A 21,755-nucleotide genomic window follows, 5' to 3' on the forward strand; every position below is an offset into this window, starting at 1 on the left:
TAAGTGGGACCCGTTGGGTCCCATGTTCACACAGGAGGGCTGGTCCCCAACGCAATATTCCATCTCTCCACCAATTCCAATATTGGTGGCCAGTTGGGGGGGGGGGGGGGGGGGGCTTTCTGGAGCTGAAGTTGTGGGAGTTGTGGGCTGAAGGGACTGGTCTCCAGAGGGCTAGTATGGACATTGTGGGCCAAATGGATTCTTGGGGTGGCAGCTCAGTCCCTCAAGTCTGATGTGCTGGCAGCTCACTCACGGCTGGTGTCTGGCAGTTGACTCATGGCTTTTCCTTGAAATTCCATTTCAAGCAGGGTGCAAGGCCACCAAATTCAAATCCATTTTCCTACCACTTCAAGCAGGGTGCAAGGCCACCAAATTCAAGTGCATTTTCATACCACTTCAAGCAGGGTGCAAGGCCACCACATTCAATTGCAGTTTCATACCATTTCAAGCAGGGTGAAACCACCATAAAACCACAATGAAACCACACAAAACACCACACTCACAGTTCAGTAGACATTCAGTGTGTTCAGTTGATTCACAGCCCAGACAGAGTTGTGACCTCTCCCTCCCCCATCATACAGAGACTGAGCCACACCCACACTTCCGGGTTTTATAGCCCTCCCCCCCCCTCCCACCGGAAAAGGTGTGGCCTTCAAGGCGTGATTGACATGAGAGAGATTCTCAACATTTTTTAAACACTAATAACACTTTTATTTTTCATTGATGAGAAGAATCCTATGCACCTGATGAGCGGAGTAAGATGGCCAAACACCACAGCCGTAAGTGGTGGCATTTTATCTACAATCAATATACAGTGCAAAAAGGAAGTTGTCAAGTTTAGGCCACCAACCATTTGCAGTGCCTTTACTTCAACCCAACCCCCACCAACCATTTGCAGGGCTTTTACCTCAAACCAACCACATTTTCATTTACAAACCACATTAAGGGCACTCAAGGTCAGTAAAACCACACTCACAGTTTAGTAGATATGTGTTCAGTGTTATTCACAGCTCAGACTGTGAGACGTGACCCTCTCACTTCCCCCATCTTGCAGAGACCGACTGAGGCACAACACTTCCAGGTTTTATAGTCCCTTCCACCTCCCACCAGCAGGGGCAGCAGAGAGAATCTCAACTTTTAAAAACATTAATAACTCTTTTATATTTCATTGATGGGAATAATCCTCTTGTCCTGCGCAGCGGAGGGGGACTCTGAGTAAGATGGCCAAAAATCACAGCCGTAGGGGCAGCGTTTTTTTCTGAAATCATGAAACAGAAAAACAGGAAGTGGTCAAGATCAGACTTTTAGTAATGTAGATTCACTAGTAGTGTTGACCACTGTGGACTATAGTATTTTAATGAAACCGAACATTGATGGTGAGTATAACTGTTGTGACATTTATTTATGCATGCTTTTAACATCCATAGCCAAAGAAAGATTCCTCTTTGATGTCTGATTGGAATCTCAAGTGGTACATAAGTGCATTTTCACAATACGTGGTATTTTCTGAACTTGAATTGTCTCACATAGGAAATCATAAGATTATCCAAATAAGTTCAACCCTTCTTAAAGCCATCTTAAACCCATCAGTCTGAAGAAGGGTTTCGGCCCGAAACGTCACCTATTTCCTTCGCTCCATAGATGCTGCTGCACCCGCTGAGTTTCTCCAGCTTTTTTGTGAACCTTCTTAAAGCAACTGTGCATTCACAATAGTTTCAGCATACTTTAATGATTTCCAGTCATCCTTATGGCTGATGTATTGTATGCAAAATGTACAATTTCTAGTACTATCTAGGATGAAGTTCAAGAGATTAGCAAGTTGAGTGGCTCCACTCGTTGACGTAGTGGAAAGAAAAAAACAAAAACATGTTAGAAATGGCCAGCAGATGAAGCAAGATATGTGAAGAACAAACAAGAGTATAGGTTTTCTACCAGATGCAATTCTGATAATTGGATTTCAATTCTTTCTTTGTTAGGTTAAGCAGGTGCTGGTTCCCAAAATAAAGGAAGTCGTTTAAATTTGACTTTGAATCATTTGTAAAAACGGTCTCTACTTGTTTCCCAATAGCTGATGTTTCTGCACTCAGGAAGTGCAAGGAAAGGCTAATTTGTTAATTGCCCATAGTGGGGGAATGGCACAGATGAGCATATACTTTCTGGGCTAAATGACAGCATCATCTGTTGTAATATGATATATAAGCTGCTTTATGATATAAAAAAGTACAGTTTTGGTCTCCAAATCTGAGGAAGGACATTATTGCCATGGAGTGCAGAGAAGGTTCACCAGTGATTCCTGGGATGTCAGGACTGTCTTATGAAGAAAGACTGGATAGACTTGGTTTATACTCTCTAGAATTTAGGAGATTGAGAGGGGATCTTATAGAAACTTACAAAATTCTTAAAGGGTTGGACAGGCTAGATGCAGGAAGATTGTTCCCGATGTTGGAGAAGTCCAGGACAAGGGGTCACAGCTTAAGGATAAGGGGAAAATCCTTTAAAACCGAGATGAGAAGAACTTTTTTCACAGAGAGTGGTGAATCTCTAGAACTCTCTGCCACAGAGGGTAGTCGAGGACAGTTCATTGGCTATATTTAAGAGGGAGTTAGATGTGGCCCTTGTGGCTAAGGGGATCAGAGGGTATGGAGAGAAGGCAGGTACGGGATACTGAGTTGGATGATCAGCCATGATCATATTGAATGGCGGTGCAGGCTCGAAGGGCCGAATGGCCTACTCCTGCACCTAATTTCTATGTTTCTATGATATAAACAATTGCTATGACAGCAACAGTACAGTAACGTAGACATATGTGTAGTGGTGGTGTGGGGGTGGGGGGGGGGGGGAAATTCACCTTGGTTTATAAACCCACAGTGAACCAAGTTCCAAACAGTCCACCCAAATAGTAAACAGTTGAGAATTAAGTCATACTCACTGGGATATCAATATTTTGGCTGCAGCTTCCTTCAGACATAATTTCTGTGTTCCACTTTTGTCCGCAATAAGTGATTGCAGTATCTGTACACTTTGACGCAAGATGCTGCCCTTTAATGAGTTCATAATGTACAGTGCCGTACCTGATTAATGCCAAATGGTAGACTGCTATTCTCCAATGGGGTCAATTCAGCATTTATACAACTTGCACTCAAAATTGTTACATCCACGGCATGAATAATGGCAAAGCCTGCAGCCGTATCCTGGAGGGAGATTGTGCTTTGAGGATCCCATTTTGATGAGCAGCACCCAAAAGTTGTTTTCATTGCTGGATGAGTCCTCCCCTCTCTGGTGTAATTGCAACATTCTCCCTAATTAGTAATGCAACTCCTCCATCTCCTTGGCCTTCCTCTTGATCATGGCTTAAATATCTGAACCCTGGAACATTTCAGCTGCTGCTCCTCTGTCAATTAAGTTTCTGCAAGGACACCAGTACAATCCAGTCTCTAAGCTCATCTACCTTACCTGTAATAGTTCGTATATTAAAATAAATAGATAATAGGTACAGGAGTAGGTCATTCGGCCCTTTGAGCCAGCACCGCCATTCAATATGATCATGGCTGATCATCCCCAATCAGTACCCCGTTCCTGCCTTCTCCCCATATCCCCTGACTCCACCATCTTTAAGAGCCCTATCTAGCTCTCTCTTGAAAGTATCCAGAGAACCGGCCTCCGCCGCCCTCTGAGGCAGAGAATTCCACAGACTCACAACTTCGCACAGAAATACACTTCACACCGTCAGTTCCACTGTGTTCATTAACCTGGTCCTACCTGTTCTTCCTATTGGACACCTCGCCTAACCCTTTCCTTTGCCTCAGTCTCTCCATTTTCTGACCTACTGCTCTGGTTCCCACTCACACTGCCACACTAGGTTCAACTCTGCTGAGTGGCATGGCAAACTTTCCTCGAGGGATCTCGATGAGGGATCCCAGTTTAGGTGCAACCTGTCCGTCCTGTGTAGGTCCCACCTGGTCTGAAAGAGAGCCCAATAATCGATGTATTTGAAGCCCTCCTTCCTAAACCAGTTCTTCATCCACACATTCAATTGTACTATTTCCTTTACACTGCCTCACTAGCATGTGGCACAGTGAGTAATCCTGAGATTACAACCCTAGATGCTTTGTAACCTTCTGCGTTACTCCCTAGATTCACTTGGAAGTATCTGATCCCCCTTCATGCTTCTTTACCAATATCGACCATAATCTCTGGCTGCATATCCTCCCCTCTTAGAATGCCCTGTGCCAGGTAAGAGGCATCCGTGACCCTGGCATCAGGGAGGCAAATACCAGCTTGGCCACTGAAACGGGTTCATCGGAATTATTGAGAGAGGGAAAAATTGATGGACAAAAAAAATTAAAAGAGATCTTACTCAACAATAATTAAACTTGAAGGAATGTCCTTTTCATTATTCTTGCATGTTCAGCATCGGGGAAGTTAATGGGCAGTAATTAACTCCTATTGCATTACTAACAGGGGGAACTTTAACTGGAAATTACGATCTAACTGTGTGTTGAGATTTCTTTCTATCAGCAGTGTAGGGATGAGCACTTAGCACCGGTAATTATTTGAAAAAAGAAACTGACACTAAGATGCCATTTTCCACAGAAATCAGAAACAAAATGTGACTATAAAGTGCGTAAAATAAAAAGAGATGATTCTGTTAAATGTCTGTGTTATTGCTGTATTATAAATCTGCTTAAAAAAAGATAAGGTATTTTTTTTTTTTAATCAGAAACAATACTTGCAAAAATATGACGCAGATAAAGGAAAATCAAGTTATTCGAACATGAAAGAACTGCCAGATGTTAAGCATGCAATGGAAGTCAATAAACGACAAAGTGATGTAAGTGATAAGTTCTGTGAATGGAAAGGAATGTTCGTACAAAGTATATTGTATTGTTTTGATATATGCAGAAGTAATCACAGATTCCTATTTACTGTACAGAGTTGGAATCTGGAGCAAGAAAACAAACTGATAGATAAACGCAATGGGTCAAGCTGCATCTATGGAGGCAAAGGGATAATCGATGTTTTGGGTTCTGACCCCACCACAGGACTGATCTATACCTTTTACTGTATATGAAGATAAAGTTTTGTTTCAAATTCGAGTCATATAGCATGGAAACGGGCCTTTCGGTCAACGCCCAAGCAGACTATGATGCCCCAAATACACTAGTGCCACCTGTTTATGTTTGACCCAAATCCCTCTAAATCATTCCTACCCATGTACCTATCATAATGCCTTTTAAATGTTGTTATAGTTCCCGCGCCAACTATCTGTTGGCTCTGTTGATAAGGATAGAAAACCAATCCTTAGCAAGAAACCGCGTGGGATCTGAAGATGTAGAATACATGTAGGGAGTGTAAGAAACTGCAAGGGTAAAAAGGCTGAGGGTAGTTATATACAGGCCTCAGAATAGTAGCCAGGATGTAGGGCTCAAATTATATCCGGAAATAGAAAGGCATGTAAGAAACGCAATGTTACAGTGGTCATGGGATTTCAATATGCAAACAACTGGGAAATTCAGGTTTATACAGAATTTCAAGAGAAATAATTTTTATTTTGAGAGTTACAGAGAAAGGTTGAACAAGTTAGGGCTTTATTCTTTGGAGCGCAGAAGGTTAAGGGGGGACTTGATAGAGGTTTTTAAAATGATGAGAGGGATAGACAGAGTTGACGTGGAAAAGCTTTTCCCACTGAGAGTAGGGAAGATTCAAACAAGGGGACATGATATGAGAATTAAGGGACTGAAGTTTAGTGGTAACATGAGGGGGAACTTCTTTACTCGGAGAGTGGTAGCTGTGTGGAATGAGCTTCCAATGAAGGTGGTGGAGGCAGGTTCGTTTTTATCATTTAAAAATAAATTGGATAGTTATATGGATGGGAAGGGAAAGGGTTATGGTCTGAGCGCAGGTATATGGGACTAGGGGGAGATTGTGTGTTGCACGGACTAGAATCAGACTGTTTTCCGTGCTGTATTGTTATATGGTTATTATATGGTTATATGGCTCCTTAGAACTGCTCGTAGTCCAGCCCACTAGGGAAAATGCAATTTTGGATTTGGTGTTGTGTAATGAATCGGACTTGATTAGGGAGTTTAAGGTAAAGTAACCCCTAGGAGGCAATGATCATCATATGAAAAAAATCAACTTGTAGTTTAGTTCATAAGTTCTAGGAGAAGAATTAGAACATTTGGCCCATCAGGCCTATTCCACTATTCAATCATGGCTGATCTATCTTTCCCTCAACCCCATTCTCCTGCATTCTCTGCATAACCCTTGACACCTTACTAATCAAGAAACTGTCAATCTCCACCTTAAAAATATGTCTTGACGGCCTCCACAGCCATCTGTGGTAATGAATTCACAGGTTCACCAGCCTTTGACCAAATAAATTCCATCTAATCTCCTTTCTAAAGGTACACCTTTTATTCTGAGGCTAAAGCTTCTGGTCCGAGACTCTCCCACTAGTGGAATCAACCTCTCCACATTCATTCTATCCAGGCCTTTCACAATTTGGTAAGTTTCAATGAGGTTCATAATCATCCTTCTAAACTCCAGTAAGTACAGGCCCAGTGCCTTCAAGTGCTCATCATATGTTAACCCAATCATTCCTGGGTTCATTCTTATAAATCTCCTCTGGATTCTTTCCATTGTCAGCATATCCTTCCTCAGATATGGGGCCCAAAACTGTTCACAGTACCCCAAATGCAGTCTGACCATTGCCTTAAAGCCTCATCATTACATCCCTGTATTTGTATTGTAGCCCTTTCAAAATAAATGCTAGCATTGCATTCCCCTTCTTTACTACCAATTCAAACTTGTAAAGTACCTATTTGGGAATCCTGCACCAGCACACCCAAGTCCCTTTGCACCTCCGATTTCTGAATTCACTCCCAATTTAGAAAATAGTTTATGCCTTTATTCCTACTACCAAAATGTATGACTCCACATTTTGCTACGCTGTATTCCATCTGCCACTTCTCGCCCCACCCTCACAACCTGCTTAAGTCCTTCTGCAGAGTCCCTGCTTTCATTACAATACCTGCTCCTCCACCTATCTTAGTAGTTTGAGCGGAAGAAGCTGAAAACGGATGAATCATTATTATTGGTAAAAGTAACTACTGGGGCATGAGGGAGGGTTGAAATTAATTAGAAGGGGATCAATAGAAAATAGGTGCAGGAGTTTAAATAGCAATAGATCCTTGCAGGAAAGATGGCGGAGCAGCAATGGCAGGAGTTTCTGGGAGTAATTTGGAAGACATAGAATCTTTTCAATTCAAAGAGGAAGAAACATACTAAGAGGAGGATGAGGGTCGTGTGGCTGACAAAGTAAGTCAAAAAAAGCATAAAAGCAATGGAAAAGGCATATAACAAGGCAAAGATTAGCGGGAAGCTAGAGTATTGAGAAGCTTTGTAAAAAACAATTAAAAAAGCAATAAGAGGAGAAAAAATTAAATATGAAGGTAAGCTAGTCAGTAATATAAAAGAGGATACCAACATAATTTTCTGATACATAAAGAGTAAAAGAGAGGCTAGAGTAGACATTGGACCACTGGAAAATAATGCTGGAGGGAGTAATGGAGAACAAAGAAATGATAGATGAACTGAATGAGATTTTTGCGCCAGTCCTCACAGTGTAAGACACCAGCCAGAAATTCAAGGGAGTCTGTGCAGTAGCGAATGTAGTCGCTATTACAGAGGAGATGGTGTTTGGGAAGCTGAGAGGTCTGAAGGTGGTTGTCTCCTGGACCAGATGGACTACACTCCAAGGTGGCAAAAGAGGTAGCTGTTCAGATTGTGGAGGCATTAGTAGTTTCCAAATCTTTCCAAATCATTATAAGGAATGATTCCAGAGTACTGTGGAAATCGCAAATGTATCTCCACTGTTTAAGAAGGGAGTGAGGCAAAAGAAAGTGGTTTAGAGGAGAAAATAGATCAACCATGATCGAATGACAAAGCAGACGTCAGGAAATTGATAAAACATTCTGTACTTGCAAAATACTGCAATAGTATTCCACCTGTGATATTAAGTACAATGAAAGTTAAATCGTACTAAATTTCACAGGCAAAGTGAAATGCGCTATTGCTGGCTAAAGATGATTAGATGGTGCATTGTTACAGCCCTGACCAAGGATGAACATCTAGCAGGAAACTTTCATAGTAATCTGAACTATCAGAATTGTACATAATCAATATTTAATATCCTATCCAAGGAGCTAACCTATGACATAAAAAAATAATTTCCTTCACAATGCTTCAAAGGTTGATATTGGTATTGATTTATTATTGTCATGTGTATTGAGATACAGTGTGTATTGAGATACAGTTGCCTGCTATCCATGCAAATCGTTCCATGAATAATTAACCAAGGTAGTGCAAATGAGAAAATAGAGTTCAGTATATATATTGTTATAGCTTCAGAAAAAGTGCAGATAAGAAAATGAAGTGCAAAGGCCAACACAAGATTGCAAAGAGAATTATATAATTTGGTGCATATTTAACACAAATCTTGTCACATACGTGATGGTAAATCTAAGCGAGAAGTGTGTGTTAAATTTACAACGTGGTGCGATTCTAATGATGTTCTACTCCAGAATAAATGGATTATTCCAGATGTTGATGTTGGAAAAATTGCAACACATCAAACTTTTAAGCCAATTTTTACTGGCAGCATCTCATATAATGCATTATTTTTAACTGTCATGTAGTTGTCATTTTGAGCAGAGGAATATCCCACCAATGGTGATAAAGTGGGGATATTAGCCGCTAATTGGTTTTATGAAGATTGTCAGAAGGTAGTTTGCATTTATCTGAAAAGCTCTCTAGGCAGACGAGGTCTTGCTTTTGTATTTCATATGCAAGGCAGAACCTTTACCACCACAGCACTCATTGAGTATTGCACACAGATTGCGACAGGGACAAGGAGGTCTGATGAATAGATTATGTCATGAACATTGAACTTTAAGTTCAAAGGGTTGACGTGCCCAGAATCAATCAAACCAAAATGTTGCCGTCACCATTTTCTCATTAATACATCTGGATGAAGCAATCCAATATTATTATTATTTGGGGGGAAATATTGTTGGTGGAACAATTGTAGTCTTTTATTTTGTTTCTTAGATTTTTCGCAATTCAAGTTGCTTCGATATTATTTAAATTAGCTTTCAGTTTATTTTAATAACGCCAGCTTTGGATCCTCCACAACGCAAGAAACCTGCAGTTGAGAGACAAATCCAATGCATGTTTGCAGCTGCTTCCATTGAGCAAATGTGATGCGGACAAACAGGTTTTCTGTTGTTTTTCTCGATTATTCACAAATGGAAAATAACAGACAGATTTGTTTCGCCATTGCAAACAAATCACAGTTGGTTTGTGCACTAGCTTGAAGAGTAACTTAAATGTAACAATTAAGTTCAAATGCTGAAAACCTGAAATAAAATGCTGGAAAAATTCCTGCAGATTAGGCAGCACTTCAGATCAAGGACCAATAATTAGAACCTGGAAACAGTTCTTTACATAGACTACATAATATTACACAGGTTGTACAAGATTAGCAATGCCTAATCGAGCAAGGCATAATCTGACTTTATCTGCTATGACAGGTAATCCAGATTGTTGTATCCCTCTGTTCTGCCTTCCCCAACCACCTCTGTTTCCTAAACTAACATTTTCCCAATCCCAGTTCTGATGCAGGGTCTCAGACCTGAAACTGTTTCACTATCTACAAGTAATGACTGCGGCTGAGTTTCTCCTGCAATTTTGTTTCTATTTCTATTTATTCTGTTTCCCTATTTAGAGTTCGTAGTTAGCCATGCCTTAGCCATGCCTTAGCTTGGATGTTGGATGTTGATAGCAATTTTTAAGATGTATGCAATTGAATTAAATGTACAACATGAATAATTTGCCTGCTTATTGGTGGTGGAGAGAGTGGGTTCAGAATGTTCACGGCAGCATTAGCGTGTTGTGGGTGCATGGAGGGTGGATAGGAAGGGATAAGGACTTTTACCACTGGCAAGGAAAGAAAGAAGTAAGTGAAAACTTTGTGGCACTGATATGGGATGTTCATGGAAACTGCCACGTGTGTGGTGTGACAGGCGGGATTGAAAACCAGGAGATCAGTTACGTGTTGGTGGTGAGGAGATGCAGTTTGATGGTTATGGGGTTTTCCTGGCATAACTAACCATGAGATCCCCAGAGTATACTGGAGACATGGTCACAGGACCAAGATGTCAAATATTCTTGGCTATCTCCCAAATGAGCTTGGCACACATCTAATTTGAGAAAAAAGTAAATGTCCTGACGCAAAATGTTGTGTGGCCATTTCCCTCCACAGGTGCTGCCTGACCTGCTGAGTTCCATCAGCAGTTAATTTTTTTAGTCATGATTGCTACATCTGCGGTTCCTTGTGTTTCCAATAACCTAATGTGGTGCGTTCCTGTCTCAGGACAGAAATTGCTTAGTCGAAATTTTGAGTCCTGGAAATTGATGAGGGAAATTTATACTTTTGTGCACCATGTATGGGGAAAAAAAATGATTTTCAATTAGATAGCGCTGACAAAAGTAGTGTTGTGCAGTTGAATTTATAGAGAGCATGTACCATAATGTGCAGCTGACAAAAGGTGACTTGTATTGTGAGGGACCTTTAACTGTCACCCTTGAGCTGCAAATGTATTTAATTAAACATTATGTAGACCAATGTATATTTATCAATGGTAATTTCTCTCAGCTTCAGAGGAATATCATTCCATGATGTGGATGATGCTACATTTGTCAACAATAGTATTAATTCCACTACTTACTGTCATTTTTATTTCAAACAGAGGCATTGGGCAAAAAAATTGTGATTCTATGGAAATAAAAGAGAAGATAATGAGATAACATTTTCAAAACTAATTTTGGCCACGTGGTCCCCTATGCTACATTATTCTATGACTGAATTCTATTGAATGGAGGTGCTGGCTCGAGGGGCTGAATGGTCTACTCCTGCACCTACTGTCTATTGTCTATTGAAATACTTGTCTTCAAAATGCCTATTGGGCTTTTTTTTTCTATAAAACCTAATTGTGAGTGTAGACTCCTATTTGAAATCTGTATAATATTACTGTGGTAACACAAAAATGCTGTGCCATTACCAAAAACATTTTGAGCTGGCTTTGGTTAATGTGAGGGTATAGGATTGCTGAGGAATCAGAATCAGAGTATAGAAGTTGGGATGTAATGTTAAAATTGTACAAGGCATTGGTGAGGCCAATTCTGGAGTATGGTGTACAATTTTGGTCGCCTAATTATAGGAAGGATGTCAACAAAATAGAGAGAGTACAGGGGAGATTTACTAGAATGTTGCCTGGGTTTCAGCAACTAAGTTACAGAGAAAGGTTGAACAAGTTAGGACTTTATTCTTTGGAGCGCAGAAGGTTAAGGGGGGACTTGATAGAGGTCTTCAAAATGATGAGAGGGATAGTCAGAGTTGACATGGATAAGCTTTTCCCACTGAGAGTAGGGAAGATTCAAACAAGGGGACATGACTTGAGAATTAAGGGACTGAAGTTTAGGGGTAACATGAGGGGGAACCTCTTTACTCAGAGTGGTGGCTGTGTGAAATGAGCTTCCAGTGAAGGTGGTGGAGGCAGGTTTGTTTTTATCATTTAAAAATAAATTGGATAGTTATATGGACGGGAAAGCAATGGAGGGTTATGGTCTGAGCGCAGGTATATGGGACTAGGGGAGAATACGTGTTCGGCACGGACTAGAAGGGTCTAGATGGGGCCTGTTTCCATGCTGTAATATGGTTATATGGTTAAGACTGACCATAGCTTGGATCTTATCTAACTGCAAAATTGTCATTAGTTTGAGAAAGTAAAACTATCAAAAAGAAAACCCAGATAAATAAGAGATAAATTTAGTTCCAATTTCTATTCTTTGAAAATATTCTTATTTTAATAACTGATAATTTTTGACTTAATACTTCTACTTTGCATGCCATCATATGGTGTCTAAAATGTAAGGCCTAATTAAAAATATTTGTATGAGTGGATTTCCACTGTCGACTTTTGCCTAATTGGACAGCTGTACAGCAAGTTTTATGCCTGTGCAATGAACCCTGCTAATACTTATACAGATTCCTATTGCTAATCATTTTGAAGTCAGAAAGCTATTGATTTCAGTTTTGAAACCTTTCTTTGTTTCACGAGAATCTTATATGTACAATGATGCTTTGTCTGTGGGGTGGGGGCAGGGTGGAGTTACTCATTTTGTTTTTAACTGGCATAGCTGTATCCTGGATTTTGGCCCTTTTTTTCTAAATCGATATACCAAAGCAAATAGTTTTTGTTTAATTTATTATATTCTGTTATAACTTTAAATACATAATTTCACCAAATTAATACGTGAATATAAACTAAATTAAATAAATATTTCCTCAGACTTTAATATTTAAAACCCACTTTTGATTCGGTATATCTGTTGTAGGCTTTCTTATAGGCAAAAATATTTTCCCTAATATAACAGGAAATATATAATCTACAATTATTGTTTTACCTGAAATGCTTTTGTTCATTGACATTGTCTTGAACAGCGATGTTTTAATCATCTCTATATTACCAATTTTCTCACTGCATAAATATTTGAAGAAATATCACAATATGAGAGGCAATGAGGTTTATTCTGAAAACGAATACCAAATTTTAGTCAGTTATCAAAGGGTCCTATAACATGGAACCATGTACCTGTCCGAATGTTCTTTATTTGTTGTCATTGCACCTGCCTAAAATACTTCATCTGGCAGCTCATTGGATATATCCATCTCCCGCTGTGCAAAAAAAAGTTGCCCTTCATGTTCCTATTAAATCTTCCCCATCTCACCTTAAACCAATACCTGTAGTTTTTGATCTCACTATTTTGAGAGTGCAGTATCCTCCTGATACACTCATCAGATCGCATCAAAATTACATTAAAGTAACCTATTATTATATTCCATATCCCCTGCAATAAAGGCTAACATTTCATTTCTTTTCCGAGTTAAATGTTATTCTTCTGATGTTTCATGTGCTAGGATTCCCAGATTTTATTTTGTACCACAACATTTTGTAGTTTTGCTTCATTAAGAAATCCTTATATTTTCATTCTCATTCCAAAATGGATAATCTAATATTTTGTCATTATAAACCATTTGCCAACTTCATGCCCACTTAAATAACGTATATATAACCCTTTGCATATTGATTGTGTTTCCTCACAACATGGTAATACACCTATCTTCCATTCATTAACAAGATGCACAGTCTCTTCCCAGAGTAGGTGAATCGAGGAGCAGAGGACATAGGTTTAAGGTGAAGGGGAAAAGATTTAATAATACTAATATACTTTATTATCATTGTAAATACATACAACGAAATTTCAGGTGCACTGCCCGAGCGGAGCTCCAACGTATCAGATAAATAAATAACACCAATGAAAACGCCATCAGAATGTGCAATATTTCGCAGTATATTGTTATAGCAGTACAAAATATTGGCTATGGGGGGGGATGTGTATTCAGTGCAGAGTTCAGAGTGGTGATGGCCTTGGGGTAGAAACTGTTTGTTAATCTTGTGGTGTGTGATTTGATGGACCTGTAACACTTTCCTGAGGGCAGAAGGGCAAACAAGTGATGTACGGGATGAAATGAGTCCTTTAGGATGTATGATGCCTTTCGCAGGCAACGAGAGCTATAGATCTCTTCCAGGGCAGGCAGGTGTGTGTTGGTGATCTTCTGGGCTGTGTTGATGACTCTCTGCAGAACCTTCTTGTCAGCCACAGAACTGTTGCCATACCTCACCAGGATGCCATGTGTCAGGACACTCTCTGTGGAGCAACGGTAGAAGGACACTAGCAGCTGTTGTGGCAAGTTGACTTTCCTGAGTGATCTTAGGAAGTATGTTGTTATGCCATTGTAAAGCTGTTTAATAGGAATCTGAGGGATAGCTTTTTCGCATAAAGGGTGGTGGTGTATGGAACAAGCTGCCAGAGGAGGTAGTTGAAGCAAGGACTATCCCCACGTTTATGAAACAGACAGGTACATGGATAAGACAGGTTTGGAGGGATATGGACCAAACGAGGGTAGGTGCGACGTGTTGGCCGGTGTGGGCAAGTTGGGCCGAAGCGCCTGTTTACATGCTGCATCACTCTCTGACTCTATGACTCTAAGTTAATAATGTAGATCGCAAATAGTTGAGGTTTTAGCAATGATCCTGTGGTATCCCACTAGTTACTGAATGCCAATCAAAGGAAGAACTATTTATCCTGCCTCCCTGTTTTCTGTTGGATTGCCGCTTTCCTAAACAAATCAATATATTTCCCCCAGCCTGCACCTTGGTATCTATTTCAAAACTGACCTATTAATAAATCATGTTAGTTAAAAAAAACACACAATGTGCTGGACTAACTCAGTGCATCAGGCAGAATCTCTGGAGAACATGGATAGGCGACGTTTCATCTTGGGACCCTTCTTCAGGTTTAGTGAGAACCATTCTACAGATGGGTTTGTTTATCTTGTTGAAATCTCCTTCTGAATCAGATCTAGGAAGATTCATTTAAATCTTGACTTTCATTTCAATCTGTTTTGAATTTTCATGATTTGATTCAGCACAGTTAGTACAACGTCTGTAGAGGTATACAGCTTTCAACCTTGCATTAGTAAAAGCTAATCGCAAATGAAGGGACGGAGAAAATTCCCTATCATTAGGATTACGATAAACCGTCCCACCACCATGTTGTTAAGTAGCGGTGAGAAAACATAATACTTTGTCACAGGCTGGTGAAAATTGATAAAGACTAGGCAATGGCTGGCAGAAATATTTGAAATAAAATATGATGATAACTTGCCAACATAAAGTCAGAGAAGCTAGTGAAAGTATCACGATTTGAAGTGAAGTTGTTGCAGATGCAATAATAATGCAGATGTAGATTTTCAGCAAATTGGGGAATTTATACCTGTCATTGTAGAAATTGAGATATTATTATCGTGCTTTAATTTGCCTTAAATGAAACTGCACAAACTTTCCATTATTTATAGAGTAATTGTGATAGAGTAACACAGAGTGGAAACAGACCCTTTGGCCTAACTCATCCATGATGACTGGCTATCGAACTGAGCCAATCCCACTTGCCTGTGCCTGGGACTTATCCCTTTACCATCCACGTAGGTCCAAGCGTCTTTAAAATGTTGTAATTCTACCCAGTTCTACCAATTAGCCAGAAAAAGCAGCCTACCAGAGGACTGGGAGAAATTCAGAGTCCAGCAGAGGAGGACAAAGGGCTTAATTAGGAAAGGGAAAATAGATTATGAAAGAAAACTGGCAGGGAACATAAAAACTCACTGCAAAAGCTTTTATAGATATGCGAAGAGAAAAGGATTAGTTAAAACAAATGTAGGTCGCTTGCAGTCAGAAACAGGTGAATTGGTCTTGGGGAACAAGGACATGGCAGACCAATTGAATAACTACTGTGGTTCTGTCTTCACTAAGGAAGACATAAATAATCTGCCGGAAATAGCAGGGGACCGGGGGTCAAATGAGATGGAGGAGCTGAGTGAAATCCAGGTTAGCCGGGAAACTGAGTGAAATCCCCAGGGCCAGATAGGCTGCATCCCAGAGTACTTAAGGAAGTAGCCCCAGAAATAGTGGATGTATTAGTGATAATTTTTCAAAATTCTATAGATTCTGGAGGATTGGAGGGTAGTTATAACATATAACATATAACAATTACAGCACGGAAACAGGCCATCTCGGCCCTACAAGTCCGTGCCGACACAACTTTTTTTCCCCTTATTCCCACCTGCCTGCACTACCATAACCATCCATTCCCTTCTTATCCATATGCCTATCCAATTTATTTTTAAATGATACCAATAAACCTGCCTCCACCACTTCCACTGGAAGCTCATTCCTCACCGCAACCACTCTCTGAGTAAAGACGTTCCCCCTCATATTACCCCTAAACTCCTGTCCCTTCATTCTGAAGTCATGTCCTCTTGTTTGAATCTTCCCTATTCTCAAAGAGAAAAGCTTGTCCACATCAACTCTGTCTATCCCTCTCATCATTTTAAAGACCTCTATCAAGTCCCCCCCTTAACCCTCTGCGCTCCAGCGAATAAAGACCTAACTTATTCTACCTACCTCTGTAACTTAATTGTTGAAACCCAGGCAACATTCTAGTAAATCTCCCCACTTTCCTATAAGAATGTAACCCCACTTTTTAAAAAGTGAGGGAGAGAGAAAACGGGGAATTACAGACCAGTTAGTCTAACGTCGGTAGTGGGGAAACTGCTAGAATCTGTTATTAAAGATGGGATAGCAGCACATTTGGAAAGTGGTGAAATCATTGGACAAAGTCAGCATGGATTTATGAAAGGTAAATGATGTCTGACGAATCTTATAGAATTTTTCGAGGATGTAACTAGTAGAGTGGATAAGGGAGAACCAGTGGATGTGTTATATCTGGACTTTCGGAAAGCTTTCGACAAAGTCCCACATAAGAGATTAGTATACAAACTTAAAGCACTTAAAGGTATTGGGGGTTCAGTATTGATGTGTATAGAGAACTGGCTGGCAGACAGGAAGCAAAGAGTAGGAGTAAACGGGTACTTTTCACAATGGCAGGCAGTGACTAGTGGGGTACCGTAAGGCTCAGTGCTGGGATCCCAGCTATTTACAATATATATTAATGATTTGGACAAGGGAATTGAATGCAACATCTCCAAGTTTGCGGATGACACGAAGCTGGGGGGCAGTGTTAGCTGTTAGGACGATGCTAGGAGGCTGCAAGGTGACTTGGATAGGTTGGGTGAGTGGGCAAATGCATGGCAGATGCAGTATAATGTGGATAAATGTGAGGTTATCCATTTTGGTGGCAAAAACAGGAAAGTAGACTATTACCTGAATGGTGGCCGATTAGGAAAGGGGGAGATGCAACGAGACTTGGGTGTCATGGTACACCAGTCATTAAAAGTAGGCATGCAGGTGCAGCAGGCAGTGAAGAAGGCGAATGGTATGTTAGCATTCATAGCAAAAGGATTTGAGTATAGGTGCAGGGAGGTTATACTGCAGTGAGACCACACCTGGAGTATTGCGGACAATTTTGGTCTCCTAATCTGAGGAAGGACATTCTTGCCATAGAGGGAGTACAGAAAAGGTTCACCGGACTGATTCCTGGGATGTCAGGACTTTCATATGAAGAAAGACTGGATAGACTCGGCTTGTACTCGCTAGAATTTAGAAGATTGAGGGGGGATTGTATAGAAACTTACAAAATTCTTAAGGGGTTGGACAGGCTAGATGCAGGAAAATTGTTCCCGATGTTGGGGAAGTCCAGAACAAGGGGTCACAGTTTAAGGATAAGGGGGAAATCTTTTAGGACCGAGATGGGGGAAAACATTTTTCACACAGAGAGTGGTGAATCTCTGGAATTCTCTGTCACAGAAGGTAGTTGAAGCCAGTTCATTGGCTATATTTAAGAGGGAGTATGATATGGCCCTTGTGGCTAAAGGGATCAGGGGGTATGGAGAGAAGGCAGGTACAGGATACTGAGTTGGATGACCAGCCATGATCATATTGAATGGCGGTGCAGGCTCGAAGGGCTGAATGGCCTACTCCTGCACCTATTTTCTATTTCTATGTTTCTATTTCCTCTGGCAGATAGTTTCATATATGCACCACCTTCTGTGTGAAAAATGTTGTCCCTAGTGTCCCATTTAATTTGTCCACCCTCACCTTCAACCAGTGGTCTACATATTGAACTCTTATCTGTTGTTTCTTTGCTCAACCTAGACTCCTCCACCCTGGGGTAAAAAGCGGACTAGTTGCCTTATCTCCCAGATTACTAGAGGACAGATTTAGGGAGACAGAGGAACAGAAATAAATTTGCATTAGGCTAGAAATAGTATTGGTTAGATTGATGGGACTGAAGGCTAATAAATCCTCAGGGCCTGATGGTCTGTATCCCAGGGTACTCCAGGAGGTGGCTCTAGAAATCGCGGATGCATTGGTGATAATTTTCTAATGTTATATAGATTCAGGATCAGTTCCTGTGTATTGGAGGGTAGCTAATGTTATCCCACTTTTCAAGAAAAGAAGTAGAGAGAAAATGGGGAATTACAGACCAGTTAGCCTGACATCGGTGTTGGGGAAGAATGGCGCATTTGGATAGCGGTAACAGGATTGATCCAAATCAGCATAGATTTATGAAGGGGAAATCCTGCTTGACTAATCTTCTGGATTTTTTTGAGGACGTGACAAGAAAAATGGATGAAGGAGCCAGTGGATGTAATGTATCTGGACTTTCAGAAATCCTTTGATAAAGCTTTCCACACGGGAGATTAGTGGGCAAAATTAGAGCACATGGTATTGGGGGTAGGGTAATAACATGGATAGAGAATTGGTTGGCAGACAGGAAACAGTTGGAATAAACAGGTCCCTGTCAGAATGGCAGGCAGTGGCGAGTGGAGTGCCACAAGGGCTCGGTGCTGGGGCCGCAACTATTTACAATATATATTAATGATTTAGATTTAACAGTAACATTAACAAAATTGCGGATGACACAAAGTTGGGTGGCAGTGAGAACTTCGAAGAGGATCCTATTGAGGTTGCAGGGTGACTTGGACATGTTGAGTCATTGGGCAGATGCAGTATAATGTACTGTAGATAATTGTGAAGTTACCCACTTTGGCGGCAAGAACAAGGAGGCAGATTATTATCTTAATGGTGTCATTAAGGAAGGAAAGAGGGAATTGCAATGAGACCTGGGTGTCCTTGTACACCAATCACTGAAAGTAAACATGCAGGTAAAGCAGGCAGTGAAGAAAGTTAGTGGCATGTCGGTCTTCATAACGAGAGGATTTGGGTATGGGAGTAAAGAGGTCCTTCTGCAGTTGTACAGGGCCCTGATGAGACCTAATCTGGAGTAATGTGTGCAGTTTTGGTCTCCTAATTTGAGGAAGGACATCCTTGCTATTGAGGCAGTGCAGCCTATGTTCACAAGGTTAATCCCCGGGATGGCGGGACTGTCATATGAGGAAAAAATGGAAAGACTGGGCTTGTATTCACCAGAATTTAAAGGATGAGAGTAGATCTTATAGAAACATATAAAATTATAAAAGGACTGTCCAGAACCAGGGGCACAGTCTAAGAATAATGGGAAGGCCATTTAAAACTCAGATGCGAAAACACTTTTTCATCTAGAAAGTTGTGAGTTTGTGGAATTCTCTGCCACATAAGGAAGTAGAGACCAATTCACTGGATGATTTAAAAGAGAGTTTGATAGAGCTCTAGGGGCTAGCGAATCAAGTGATATGGGGAAAAGGCAGGCACAGGTTACTGATTGTGGACGATCAGCTATGATCACACTGAATGGTGGTGCACGCTCGAAGGGCCAAATGGCCTCCCCCTCACCTATTTTCTATGTTTCTATACCCTTCATGATTTTATAAACATCAGTAAGGTCACCCTTCAGCATCTTACGATCCAGGGGAAAAAGGACCCAGCCTCTTCTTACAACTCTGACCTTCCAGATCTGGCTCGAAGGGCCGAATGGCCTACTCCTGCACCTAATTTCTATCACTCTTGAAATTTCCACTGCACCCTTTCCTATAGCAGGATGACCAGAACAGTGCATAGTACTTAAAACATATGGCTTTACCAATTGTATGTACAGCTATAGATGATGTCCCAATTCCTGAAATAGTATGCTGACTGATGAGGGCAAGTGGGCCAAATGCCATCTTCATCATCCTGTCTCTCTATATGACAACTTTCACAGAACTATGTACCTGCGGTCACTCTTCTTCACCTTGTCCAGGGTCCTAACATTTACAGTGTAAGCCCTGCCCTGCTTATCTTACCAAAATGCTACACTAATTTGAGGAAGGACATTCTTGCTATTGAGGGAGTGCAGCGTAGGTTTCCCGGGATGACGGGACTGTCATATGCTGAGAGAATGGAGCGGCTGGGCTTGTACACTCTGGAGTTTAGAAGGATGAGAATGGATCTTATTGAAACATATAAGATTATTAAGGGTTTGGACATGCTAGGCAGGAAACATGTTCCCGATGTTGGGGGAGTCCAGAACCAGGGGCCATAGTTTAAGAATAAGGGGTAAGCCATTTAGAACGGAGATGAGGAAACACTTTTTCACACATAGTGGTGAGTCTCTGGAATTCTCTACCTCGGAAGGCGTTGGCCACTTTGGTTCTCTGGATACTTTCAAGAGAGAGCTAGATAGGGCTCTTAAAGATAGCGGAGTCAGGGGATTTGGGGAGAAGGCAGGAATGGGGTACTGATTGGGGATGATCAGCCACAATCACATTGAATGGCAGTGCTGGCTCGAAGGGCCGAATGGCCTACTCCTGCTCCTATTGTCTATTGTCTACTTTGCATTTTTGGAGTTAAACTCTATCTGCCAGCACATTGGCCCAATTAAATTTATTGTAATAGTACATAATATTCTTCACTGTCTACCATACACCAATTTTAGTGTCATCCACAAATCTACTAACCAAACCTACTAATGCTCACATCCAAATAATGAATCTAAATAATAAACACCAGGGACCCGGCATTGATCTGTGTGGCACAGCACTTATTACAATCCTCCATTGTGAAAACAATTCTCTACCACCACCATGTCTTTCCTATCTTCTAGCCAACTTTGAATCCAGTTGACTAGCTTGGTCTGGAATCCCAAATGATCTAACATTCTAGAATGCCTACTAGGTGGTACCTTCTCGATGAACTGTTAAAGGCAATGTATCCCCCAACTGCCTTCATCAATCATCTTCATTACATTTCCTAAAAACTCAAATTGCTGAATTACAATTTCCCTTGCACAAAGGCACTTTATCAGTATATCATTAAGCAGTTTATTTTTGTCTGAAAGGATACATTCCTTTCTAATTTCTCTGATGCACTGAGATTTTTTGATGCTCTGTATCACTAATGTTGAAAATGTTTATATAATTTATATTACATAAGATGGTTTATACACCTTGTGCTCAGTAAGAATGCTTGATTAGTACGGGTGTCAGAGGTTACGGGTAGAAGGCAGGAGAATGGGGTTAGGAGGGAGAGATGGATCTGCCGTGATTGAATGGCGGAGTAGGCTTGATGGGCCAAATGACCTAATTCTGATCCTGTCACATATGATCTTATGACGTAATGCAACCTAATGTAATATATACTTGTGTGTACTTGAATTGTTCTTGGAAGATCTATGTGCAAATTACTCCTTTTGATTACATTTAAATATTTACATATTTCTAACGGTAATGCAGTTATTCACAAATATTGAATAACGTATTAGCACTATACTTGTTAAAATCATATTTAAATTGTGTCTAATGCTGTATAAATTCCATTTTAGTCTGTATTAAGCAGATTTATTTTTCAACAGGTATTGTACAAGAAAGATGCAGGTACTATTCACAGTTACACGGAGATCGTCGATAGACCAGATATTAAAAAAGCGACACAAACTACCAAGTTGGTTAGCAATGTAAGATATTGGTTTTGATCAATATTCAGATAGCTACTCATTCGTTTTTTAGCTTACAAATCAGAAGAGGTTGCATTTACGCCTGAAGTGCTTTGTTAATGGAATGCTTTAAATATTTTCCAGTTTGCATATAAAAATAAAGCTAAAAGCGAGGCAGCTATGAAAACATCTGCTATTGGTAGACCGGACATTGAGCATGCCAAGGAGGTTTCCAAAATGACCAGCCAAGTAAGTCTTTTTAA

The 21,755-nt window shown here is 40.6% G+C and overlaps 2 protein-coding genes across 3 annotated transcripts in view; both read left to right on the top strand.

Annotated features, from left to right (window-relative positions):
- The window catches only part of LOC129707575 (nebulette-like), a 302,307-nt gene that overhangs the window by 206,303 nt on the left and 74,249 nt on the right, over window positions 1-21,755 (top strand).
- Window positions 1-21,755, top strand: part of LOC129707559 (nebulette-like) — an 87,091-nt gene that overhangs the window by 25,662 nt on the left and 39,674 nt on the right. For both annotated transcript variants that reach the window (XM_055652708.1, XM_055652716.1), the window contains exons 5-7: window positions 4,721-4,831; window positions 21,412-21,513; window positions 21,637-21,741. In XM_055652708.1, coding sequence (XP_055508683.1) covers window positions 4,721-4,831; window positions 21,412-21,513; window positions 21,637-21,741 — 318 coding nt within the window. The remainder of the gene's footprint in view (window positions 1-4,720; window positions 4,832-21,411; window positions 21,514-21,636; window positions 21,742-21,755) is intronic.

Source organism: Leucoraja erinacea, chromosome 2 (genome assembly GCF_028641065.1).
Source record: "Leucoraja erinacea ecotype New England chromosome 2, Leri_hhj_1, whole genome shotgun sequence".
NCBI classification, from domain to species: Eukaryota; Metazoa; Chordata; class Chondrichthyes; order Rajiformes; family Rajidae; genus Leucoraja; species Leucoraja erinaceus.